The sequence below is a fragment of the Sceloporus occidentalis genome, unplaced genomic scaffold (genome assembly GCF_023333645.1).
Source record: "Sceloporus occidentalis isolate IW3139 unplaced genomic scaffold, rSceOcc1.0.p SCAF_31, whole genome shotgun sequence".
Classification (NCBI taxonomy): Eukaryota; Metazoa; Chordata; class Lepidosauria; order Squamata; family Phrynosomatidae; genus Sceloporus; species Sceloporus occidentalis.
The window spans coordinates 982,541-994,647 of record NW_028317011.1 but is presented as its reverse complement, the minus strand read 5'-3'; the positions used below and the strand labels follow the sequence as shown (position 1 = coordinate 994,647).

General features: G+C 39.1%; 1 protein-coding gene across 1 annotated transcript; it reads right to left on the bottom strand.

Moving 5' to 3' along the window:
• Positions 1-821: 821 nt before the first annotated feature.
• Positions 822-11,795, bottom strand: LOC149298669 (electron transfer flavoprotein subunit alpha, mitochondrial-like). Its single transcript, XM_089487242.1, has 12 exons — positions 11,760-11,795; positions 11,480-11,629; positions 10,870-10,951; positions 9,987-10,069; positions 9,775-9,874; positions 6,608-6,718; positions 5,926-6,027; positions 5,352-5,420; positions 5,017-5,099; positions 2,355-2,420; positions 2,098-2,178; positions 822-860 (listed from the first exon to the last, which is right to left on the bottom strand). The coding sequence occupies exons 1-12, from the start codon at positions 11,793-11,795 to the stop codon at positions 822-824; spliced, it is 1,002 nt and encodes a 333-aa protein (XP_089343368.1).
• Positions 11,796-12,107: the final 312 nt, after the last annotated feature.

Genomic DNA, 12,107 nt, shown 5'->3' with positions numbered 1-12,107 from the left:
TTATGCAACAGTCTAGATTGATTTTTTTCCCCCATTTGACCTCATATAACGGTTTACAAAACATGTAATGCATGTATTCAGGAACAAATACAATTAGAAGTACTACAGGGGGTATATTTTCTTTACTATTTGCAGACACAGACATTTATATATCTTGAATGGGGAGAAAGTATGTTTCAGTGTTGACACAATTGTCAATTAATTGTGATCATAACCACAAATTTTGTACAAATGCTGCAATATTTTTCAATGCACAACACATTTTTGGCAGTACTCAATATGGAGATAATAAAAGCAACTTGAACAAAAAAGTTAATTCTTTGTTGTTTTTTTTTGGGGGGGGGGGGGGTACCGTTTCACCTGCTAAAAATATTCATCTGGTTCAGATGCGGAAATCAAAAGATTAGAAAAAAATATGAAAAGTATTCCAAGATTGGCAGTGTTTTATCATGGCCCCCATGCACAGTATCAAGAGCTTGGTCATAGTGTGGTCTTTGCAGAGCCTATTGATCAAGTCATAAAGATGCCTCAACATGCAATCTATTAGCAATGCCTTCATAAGGGCTTGTGCCAGCCATGATTTGCAGTGGAGTCACCCAGCAGCGTTTATCCAAATGTACAAAGATTCTCACCAGTGCAAAGTATCAGACTTTTATTAAACTATTATGATACATTGGTGGTAAAAAATACATTTCATGACCTGAGTGAGTACCTGTATTATTCTCTAGGCTCTCGGTTTTTCAGATACATTTTTCAACTGCAATTAATAAAATTATTTTTTGTAGAAGTAAGAGTTTTCCCCTACATCAGCAGGATGTCGACTATTTTTTCTTAAGAATTTCAGTCATTTCTGGAACCGCCTAAAAAGGAAACAAGATAGGCTATAAACAAAATTGATAAACCTGGGTAAAAACACGTTACTATACAAGATTTCCCATGACAAGAAATGTCCCGTCTCATGATTCAATACAAAGTCCTGCAGTGATAAATGGTATATTATCAGCTAGCTTTCAGTATTGTGTCTAATATCACTTGTATCAGTAATTCTCATTTCCAATGGTTTATTTATGCACATATATCACTCTTCCTTACGCCTAGAATAAGAATCAAGGCACCCCTACAGTCACCAGGAAGGTGGCATATTCATCATACATGATCTACTTAGGAGTGTTGTGAAAGCTGCCCATTGTGATCTCAAAGTATGTTTTTGTGTATGTATGAAGACCTTGGAATGAGTGACAATACCCCTACATAGCAATGACTGAGGCCACCGGCCTAGAAATACTACATTCTACCATTACTACTGCATTGCATCCACCTTGCGTAAATATCCCCATGGGAGGGGACGAGGTGTCCTCTCGTTCTTGCCTCGTTCCTCTTTGATGAAAACATTCCTTCAATTATTTATAATATCTACGTTTCCATCAGGTGGAATTAATATGCTACTGCAAAATTTATCGAGGAAATTGTCTACATGTTGTATCCTGCAAGTGGCCGTGTCTTGGATCCTGCCAGCAGGCGTCAGTTCAGCAACAGCATTAAGCGCTGGCACTCGCCACCTGCTTCCCCGAGCAGACAGGCAACAGGCACATAGGGCCAAACATGTCCTAACCGGTTAACAGCAATCCTCTTTCCCTTTATGCACATAAGGCAATATAACTGCATGGGACATATACATTTTCCAGTATTCCTAAATACTTCTCTGAAGGAATAAATAATATCCTGTACATTGTGGAAATCTACTTTCACCGCGAAAACGTAGAAACTAGTAGTATATTTTTCATTTGCAAGACAGGTGAAGCTTAGCACTCATATTTACAAACATGATCGATGGCTATAGCTTTTGCCCACATGTTACGCAGATTTTACTTAGATGTGGCATCTAAAGGACAGACAGTGAACTATTACTACTTAGGTCTTCTAACTTAGACTTTTTGATTAACTTTGGTAGTTTAATTACAATAATTTATTGTTTTATATAGCACCATCAAATTCCATAGCGCTGTACAACGAAAGGTAATTTTACAATAACCACAATTAACTTTAATGAGGATTAGCACAGCAGATAACGGCAAACAACTTTGGAGAATTAATTACCTTAAATAAGTCTGCTACCAAACCATAGTCTGCCACTTGGAAGATTGGAGCCTCAGGATCCTTGTTAATAGCTACAATGGTCTGAAAATAAAAGGACGTGTTAACGGCAATGACCAATGCCTACAGGCTACATATAATTACCGAGGACTGCTCAGAGTAATTTATTATTTAGGATTATTTTCAGATATATTTTTACACTGCAGCATTTCTGTGTATTTCTCTACAGGGTCTGTACATATCAATACATGCAGCATTACCTTGCTATCTTTCATCCCAGCCAGATGCTGAATGGCCCCAGAGATCCCAACGGCAATATAAAGCTCCTGCAAGTAGGACAGAATGACCCATTATAGAAGCAGCTGTACACGACAGGACATCAGTTTATCTTGTTACTGGGAGGCAGCGGACAGCACTGACACCTTTTCGGCTCAAGGCCCACATCACAGGAAAACAGATTTGCACAAGGTTACGTTACAAAGCCATTCTTACCAAGGCAACACTTGGGCCACTGCCATAGAAAACACTGGAATGTTTCTACCGACCGACTGAATGAGAAACGAGTTTGTTTTACCTTGATAAACATGGCTTATATTTAACTTATTGGACACTTTAAAGGCAGAAATCTATTTAATAGTGGGGATTCTTTACGCTACCTTTCTTATTACTTTAAGAGTAGGCTACCATCATTATGCCAAACACCCCGCTCTCCCAATCACGTTTGTATTTTGATATTTAAAGTTTCGGTCATATCTCCCCTCTCCTTTGTCTCGAAGGTAATGCACTACACCAAAATGTTCTAATAATAATAAATATATAAATATATATATATATATATATATATATAGAATCTGTCCCATTCTAATATCAAGAAATCTCTAATATTGTAATAAAATGATTGTATTATTTGTAATTCTTAAAAAAAAAAAAAAAAAAAAAAAAAAAGTACTGCTCAATACATTAAATATTTGGAATATCACATGCTCACGAACATCTTATGGTTACACATTCTTAACAGGCACCACATTGCACTTTTCATATAGTATCCACAGAACGTCGATACATTTTGCAGCTTCTACAAACACATCAGGAGGTCACAGAGAGACATATAACATGTATGTGAAGATGTCCACAATCTGTACTACCGAGAAGCGGTGTTGAGGTAAACAAAAATAAGACATGTGCCTGTAGTCTGTACACATAATACACATAATATATTTCACTGCCAAATCATGCAACACAGTCTGCTACAGGGCAGATATTATCACAGCAATGTCAAATCAAACAAAACTGCTTTCATTACTTAAATCTTTCAGAAATTCCTTTTCTTTACAGCAAAATGCATAATTTCTTTAGAAACAATTTCCTAAGTATTCCCTGAGCATTTAAGACCTTCTTAACCCAACGATCGTGCATTTCATTGATGAATGCAAGAAAAACTTACAAATAAAAGTGTATAACACTGTCCTGTCTAACAAAACTAAAGACATTAGTGTTAAAATAAATCAACAGAAAGCACCACACATCACATTTTCATATGAGCTGGTAATAGACTCCTTAGAAGTAATTGAAGAATGGAAGGCGACCCTATTTTATTTCAAACGGATCTTAAATTGAAAAATCCAGGCTGCTCAAATAAAGTCCATAAAACTTAACAGAAACAGGTTTTTCGGAGCAGCAGAATGTGGAAAAATCCTATGCATAAAACTTTAAGGAGATGGGAGGAGGGGAACGAACCGAAGGTGGGGGGCAATCTTACTTTCTTATTAAGCCCCTTAAAAAGCTCTGGGCTGACAGCCTCCTTCATACTGAATTATCCGGCTCAGCCTTTAACAGCATTTGCAAATTGATTCGCAAGTCCTTGGGGGAGCTGGAAAAACATTAAATTGCTGTAAAATATTCATATGTCAGTGCATTTAGCTGAAAGCAGTTGATGTTCTGCTCCCAGGGGGTTAAACGGAAAAGCAATTTGGCAAGCATGTTTTGGATCCCCCTTTAATCTTGCTAATTAACCCTTTTAGAGCCAGAATGATAGACTCATTGTCTATAAGCAAGTATTGGAGTCCATGTATCAAAGAACTTTCCACGCAGCCTTCAACTTGCCCTTACCCCTTCCGTCTCACAGACACAGCTATACACGTTACAGCTGGGAATTACCAAAGGGACAGCACAGACTTTCTAGGCTTCTAAGACGAGACATTTAAATGCAAGCGTCACTCAGTTTTAGAGATTGACATGGTAACCATTTAAAAATGGCACCGTTAGTAAAGCAGACATGAATTCTAGTGAACCTTTCCAAATTTTACTTGGCTTTTGAACACCCTTTGAACGTGACTGGTCCAGAAATGTAGTGCCTACTGTACGACTGTAGCAGGGAAACCATGCCTCTAAAAGATGTACAAATGTCATCACAGAGGCTACAGAGGGAACTAAATGTTTATAAAATGGTTGTTATGGGAATCATTAATCTGCTTTACTGGCAATGGTTTTTAAACATGGATTTCAGCTAGCACATTACCATGAAGACTTGCTGGGTTTTTCAGATATTTAAATAACAGTACCATTTCTAGAAGGCTGCTCCATGCTGTTACCCCGAGTCCTTAGGTCAGATCCAGAAAGGTCCCTGGTATGGGTCTAAGCAAGGGTGGTTCAGGCCATAAATTAAATAAGTCACATTACCATTTCGGAAACTAGGACAGAATAATATTGGAGTATCCGTTGCCTTTGTACCTGGCCCACTTACACTATGGGGGTGCTTACAATGCAGCATTTTAATACGGAGTGCTAGGACATGTCTAAATGTATTAAACTATCACTCCGGTCAATTAAATAAACTTTTGAGAGTTGTGATATCCAGTTCCTTTACTTCACTATACGTTATGGAAATCCAATCTGCCACTGACTGTAATGCAACATACTTACTGGAGCAACAATTTTTCCTGTCTGCCCAACTTGCATATCATTGGGGACAAAGCCAGCATCCACAGCGGCACGAGACGCACCAACTACGAAAAAGGAGAATGTATATTTATTTCAACTTGGCAACAGTGCGATAGCGCTGCACATTCCCTACCTTTACTTGATTACCCAAGGATGATACAGATATAGTACATGAAGCGATATGTGAATTCAACTTACAATACATACAGACTACCTAAAACTTTAAAATACAAATACACAAATATCTTTAAATATGTAGCATTCACAGCTCATATTGTATACATTTTACATAAATACACCCATTATAGGTACCTTACCTGCAGCGTGCAGCTGATCCGCCAAGTCATATAATAGTTTGAAGTTGTCACCACTCTTCAACCCTCGACCTACAAATGGGACAGGAATACGTTATATACCAGGAATAAACCAATACGTGTTAAATAGGCCTGGCTTTAATGTCACAGTTTGTCTCTCTGTAAAATATTATCTAAAGAGTGGGGCTTACAATCATTCCTGGCACTTTAAGGATAGGTACACGCAACAGCATGCTACGCTTTTATACTGCACCTATCCAGCTCCATATGTACACTAAAGGACACGATCTATCACACCAGTGGCTATAAAGGTACACTGGAGGCGCAGTCAGGGGGATACAACAAACACAGTCCTCAGATACAGAAATCGGCTACTAGTATGAGTTTATTATTAATCCGTTGTTTACTTGCTCCTAGTATTCGTTACACAATACTTCTGAGCAATTTCCAGACCTCTCCATTACAGGATTACAGTGCCTTAGTAATATACTGTATTGTATATATGATATATAGGAAAGCACATAGCGTTTGGTGCGCTAAAAATTTGAACGCAAGCATGTAAAGCAGCCTCTCTTACCTCCAGAGACGACGACTTTGGCACTTGTCAGTTCTGGGCGGTCACTTTTGGTCAGACTTTGCTGAAGCCACTCCGACAGCCCGACCGGTGCAGCGGGGGAGACTAACATTGGAAAAAACATTTGTACTTTTTTTAGATTACCTCCACATACAAACCTTGGTGTCTGTATATCTATCTAGATTAAACCACAGTGGTTCCGACTGCAAATCTCATCGTCATTTATAAAAATTATACGGCAAGGATGGTTGGCAAGGCCCCGCTAAATGTACCAATTCTGGTGAGTCCTTTCTAATACAATCACAGCTTACCATGATACTATACAACTCCCCTGCAACTTACAGCCCTCTTTGGACTCAATTCATGAGGCATCTGTATGGTTGGATGGTTTATATGCATGTTATCCAACACGCATATAAATGTTTTTAATGTGCTGCTCAGATAACCACAAATACACATGTAAGAACTCGAGAGTGTAGGTGTTTGAGGTGGCTCAGTATATGCCGATGTCAGTGCCTCACTCCCAGAGATATCTAGTATACTAGATATAGTAGCAACATATTGTTTGCCTGTTTACAGGACTACCAAAAGGGGGAGTCATTTTAGAAAGCATTTTAGCCTTTAAGAACCAACTAAATGGTCTAGCTGTGAGGTAGGTGTCCTACTTAATGTACCCCAGTCTTACCCGTCTCTAAAGTGGCACTTCCTCCTGAAGATGGAGCCACTTCAAAGGATGTCCCTCTTACCGTGAACACCTTCACAGCCTCGTCACATTTTACAGTACACAATGCATTCCCTGCAAGATAAAGGAATAGCTGAGAAAAGGAGCAAATTCTAATGGTTTAAGCACAGTAGAAAAGCCGTTCACTTAAAAGGGTTTATAGCCCCTTGTGGTGCTTGGTCAGAAAATAATGCAGTCACAATGGGGCACTATTACATGACTACCCCAATGCTGCGATAATCCATAAACAAAAGAGACCATCACCAACAAAACAGAAAGGCCGTAAAACAGTCGAGCTCAATGCACCAGAGAGCTCCCGCTATATGGCATTTTACAGTTTCATCGGCGTTTGAACAAGGTGTTTAGCTGTTACACTGTATTGGATTTATCTACACAGTTGACAGAAGCAAAAGTGACAGGTTAGAGCACACGAGACCTTCTCTCTACAAGAGAACACAGCAGATGACGCATTGCACAGCCTCCAAGGGTAAAGTATCAGAGATACTGAGATAAGCCAAGATGCTAAAGGGTGTTAGTGAGCAACGTTAAAAATCTTAAGTAAGCAAATACCATATTGGCTTGAATATAGGCCACACCCTATTATAGGCTGCACCCTTATGGTTTGGTGCTATTTTAAAGAAATATATATATATATTTTTTTTTTTATTTACATTTAATGTATGGTAGGAGGCTCCCACCCTCCTTACCTAAACTTTAGTGTTGCAACGTGGATGTAGATGTGGCAGACGCGACCTCCACTTCCTGCACCAGTCTGCCTCATCTACATCAACGTTGAGAATCAAGAATCAGCGCGGAACTAAAGTTTTTGCTCGTGTTGCCGGGGGACCGCATTTTTGCTGGACCGCACTACCGAAAGCGCTCTGCAGTCTTCTGATCCGGCCTTCCAGAAAACCTGGAGAAGGTAAAAATGCTAAACCCCAATTGTAGGCCGCACCCCCACTTTAAAGATTTAAATTATGGGAAAAAAGTGTGGCCTATAATCGGGCCAATACAGTATATATATTTCTCTGTATTAGTTGGAGTATTTATCTAAACATACTGGTCGGGTATTGTTGATACAGAAACAGTGTGCTGGGGATTGTTACCGGATATATGATTTCACAAAATAAAAACTAATTATATTCAAAAAAAAAATAAAAAACATTAAAAAGAAAAGCTTAAATAGAAAAGGAAAAAAAATAGATCTTAATTCTTTTTTTGAAGTGTAAGCTGACTGATCCAGCGATATTACTACAGGTGCGTGATTACGTGTAACAAACACCCAACGGGATTTCTCAGCCTCAGGACACGGATTGTATGTTGTAGCGACGAGTTCCCAAAGCAGCAGAAATGATTAATATTTAACAGGACATGCAGGGAAGGGAGTACTCGACACAACTGTGTGTAAGGATATACAGGGAAAAGGTCTGTGTGACAAAAGGACACAATATAGACAACGTTGTTGGGGTGGTTTCTACATTATTTTCCATATTTATAGTAAGTAAAATGTGTTAAATGTCTATTCACTATTTACTTTTGGAATTGTATTCATCCATGTTGTATAGCAGGTTTCTTAAACCGTGCCAAGACATGAAAAAGTCCCTCAACTGCAACATATCTACCTATGGGTACAAGTTAACCCACAATATACAAGAGCATAGAGCATCTACCTATACAGTCTTGCCAGTTCAGAAACTTTTACTTTACATATTGTTCTACATGTGTATCAATTTCATGCCACGGTAGCTTTGGCCAATACTGCTATATCCATTTTCTTATTGACTTCTCATGACAGATCCCGATAACCTTGTATTGTTTCTACAAAACTCTGCCTTCAGAGTTGGTTGAAAGTTGCCCTCCTAACAGAGACCTTGCCTGGGCAAAGTGACAATACTGTGGCCTTTGCCCACAACACTTGGCTGAGGGATATAGACTTTCTACAATACTTGGTTGAACAGTTGGTACTTTGTTATCCTCAAGAGACACCCTTAGCCACAGATGGGTACTTGGCAATTGCTGAGCTCTTTAGGCACAGCTGGACGCTTGAACACTGCTGTAGTACCATCCTGGGATATTCACCGGTAGAAAGCAAGTGGTATTTGGCAAGTTTTATCTTCCATTATAACTTTGTTGCAGTGAATGGTTTTGCTTAATTAAACCCAGTGCTCTTGAGGGGTTGCAGACAAGTGTGTTAAACGAGCACCAGTGAGATTTCAGAAATCAAGAATAATAAGGCAGACATGCAAAAAAACATGTCTACAGGAAAAGTGTGTATACAAATTATCTCCCTGAACAAAGAAACTCATCCTAAGGAAGTTACCTGTCCAAACCTACCCTATTTAAGAAGTTATTCCCGAACAATGATGAGCCCATTCTATGAAACCAACCGGTGCAAACTTTTTAGGCAATTTAGAGACATATATGCAGTATAGTAACGGATATTAATTTAAAGGCCAATAACAATAAAGAAGTCTGCGTAGGCTTGTTAAGGTCATCCCTCACAATGGAAAATATTTTGTTTGCTAATAAAAGAAATGTTGCAATTTCCACACACCAATGTTGTGTGTTTTTCTAATCATAAGCAAGAAGGTGATTTTATTTCCAAGTAACTCATTTAACTAGCCTGCATTTAAACAAATAGGTTTTCATACAGTTACGTATTTGCAACATTGCGGGTGCTGGTGCACGCTTCAATTGATTGCAACAATAGTGTTTTCCTGCCACTGACTGGCTGGCTTCTTCAAGTACTTTCATATGCATTGTTAAAGGGGCTCCCTGGGACACAGGAGTGTCCCTTTAAACAAATAACTCCTATCTATTTGGATTCACTGACATAACATACAGTATTTGTAGGTTTGTGTGCCAGTTTGGCAGAGACAGTGACTAAAGTTGATGGTAAAAGGCCAGAATTCTGAGTGCTCTTGGTGGTAGTAGAGATCCCCAAAAGTGGCATAAGAGCATTAAAGTTTGATGCAGTGCTCCAAAAAAAAGTTACAAATAAAAGTTTTGTTCAAATGGTACATCACTACAGAGTGGCAAGGGAGGTTTGTTTTTTTTTGCCTTGACTACTACGCGTCAAGGGTGTTATTTTAGACCTGGTTATTTATATGAAATACAGATTAATTTCTTACCAGCATAGATTGTCCTCACAAATGTATCTGGAGACTTAATTTCTATGACATCTGATACAGGAGCCACATCAAGCTTTGCTGCTACTCTGGGCAACAAATTCTGGGGAAGAAAGGATTCAACATTTTTATTTATTTGTATTATAAAGAGCCATCACTTCCCAAATGAGCAACAGGGCTAATCAAACATTAGCAGTAGCATACAGCCTGCTTACCTTTCCAAAGGCTGATGCTCCAGCAATGATGTGTGTGAAAGCAAATTGCTTCTGGGCTTCCACAACCAATGGGGTCAACTCCTCTGGGAACAAAATATAGAGTCATTGTTATCTGTAGCACAGATTATCTGCTTTTATAAAGCAGTAAATAGTTATTATATACATAATGCATTATAGCGAGAGAAACAATAACGTGCATTCTTCTCAAAAACATGATTCCATTGGCCGAAAAGGCAACTTTCAAATCCCAGTGTTTTTACTACAATAGAAAAGTTGAAGCAGAAACACTTATATACATGATCCTTTTCCACATGCTTTGAGTAGGTCTATGAGTATTATCCATGTTTTCTGACAGATGCCGTATTAAAATACCATCCCATGGTCGTGTGAGCTTAAAATCAGATAAACTTTCCTGTTAAATAACTATGGCCAGCCATTTTTCTTTTACAATTTTCACAAAACGATGAGTATCTTGGATACACTTGATTTTACATAGCTGACAGCTGATGGATCGTAGACGCTTGCCTATTATCTCTGCATGGATCGACACCAATCAGCTGACAGCGGTAATAGCGATCCCCTCTACCGATTTTGGTAAAAACCATATCACTCCCTACAGGAGTAGTAAGCGCCTTCAGCCCAGAGGAAAGCATCTTGTAAGTATTAAGGGCCAGAAATAATTTTGGCTTCTTTAGCAGCACATTAATATTCTTATGAGTAAGGAAGGGGAGAAAGAAACACATCAAAGGTGAAGATAATTGCATTTCGTCGCACAGAGAAATATGAGAAAAGCAGACCAAAGTAGTAGATATAAAACACTACATGCACAAGCTATGGAGGAAAGGTGCTGAATGACATGGGAAGCCATTTCCATGTTTCTCACCTGGCAGGAACCCCTTGTACACATCATGCTGCGCTACGAACAGTTTGGAGACACCCTGCACCTTTGCAAGTTCTTCTGCTACCTGTAGCGACAAACGTTGCACATTCTTCTTTCACCATTTATAAACGGTGCAGGCTTTGAAATGCTGCACATATAATAAGATACCAAAACCTACACAAAGCCTCAGCTTGATGCCGAGTTCTACAAAGTTATGATGCTATAAAATATAAGCTAAAAAGGAACATACATGATTAACATTATCAAAACCACAGAATTGGGATATTCCTTATAAATGCTTTCAAAAAGCCTGTAACTTGAATGATCCATCCATTTCCCTATTTCCGGCCCTGTTAGAAAATATACTACAAAATGTTTTTAGCTATAAGATGTATTTTATTTATACATTTTCTGCCATTCCTCTATGGGTTATTATGACTTGTTTTATTGCGCTAAAACACAGTGACACCCTAACCCCAAGCTCTTAGAAAAAAGGGGGTCACCATGGAGGCGCATATGGATCTGGGTCCAAAAGAGATATAAACAAGACTGTCTGTTACATAACCCTACAGCCTCCATGCAAAGTGGACGTTTAGCAGGAGGTCAGACCTACCTTAGAGCAGTTATTGCCGGCCACCAGACAGGCCACATCACCTCCTAGTTTCTGTGCAGCAGATATTGCACTGAGGGTAATTGGGGTCACTTGTTGGGTGTCATGTTCAGCAATAACCAGAGTGCTGAGTAACCTGCGAAGGGCAGAGGCCTGGAGGAAGAAAAAGCAGCTTATTACATATGCGATACGGGAGACAGATTATATAAATTCAGTGCGTTTATCAGAAATAACCCCGTACTCTCCCGTCTCCAATGCGTGCTTATTAAGTCTCCTTTATTACCCCACGCTGCCCGCCGGTTGTCAGGGATCGGTACATGACAGCCTCACTGTCGGACACAGAGGTGACCGGGGTTGAGACGATTTCAACAAGCGACAAGATATTAACAGAAGGGCGCAGAAGAATGACATCACATACGTTCTATACACAAGAGTCCCGATACATATATCACTCTTTGTCGCCGGTTTTTTTAATAGAAAACAAATGTGAAGGATTCGTTACACTGATTTTATGAGTTTATGGCTGCCGTGATCAATTGTATGTTACTTAAAGTGGCGACTTTGTTTGCAAAAAACATTCATTGTGCTCCTTGTTACATGTTTGAAAGAAACTGCCCAATTCATATTGTTC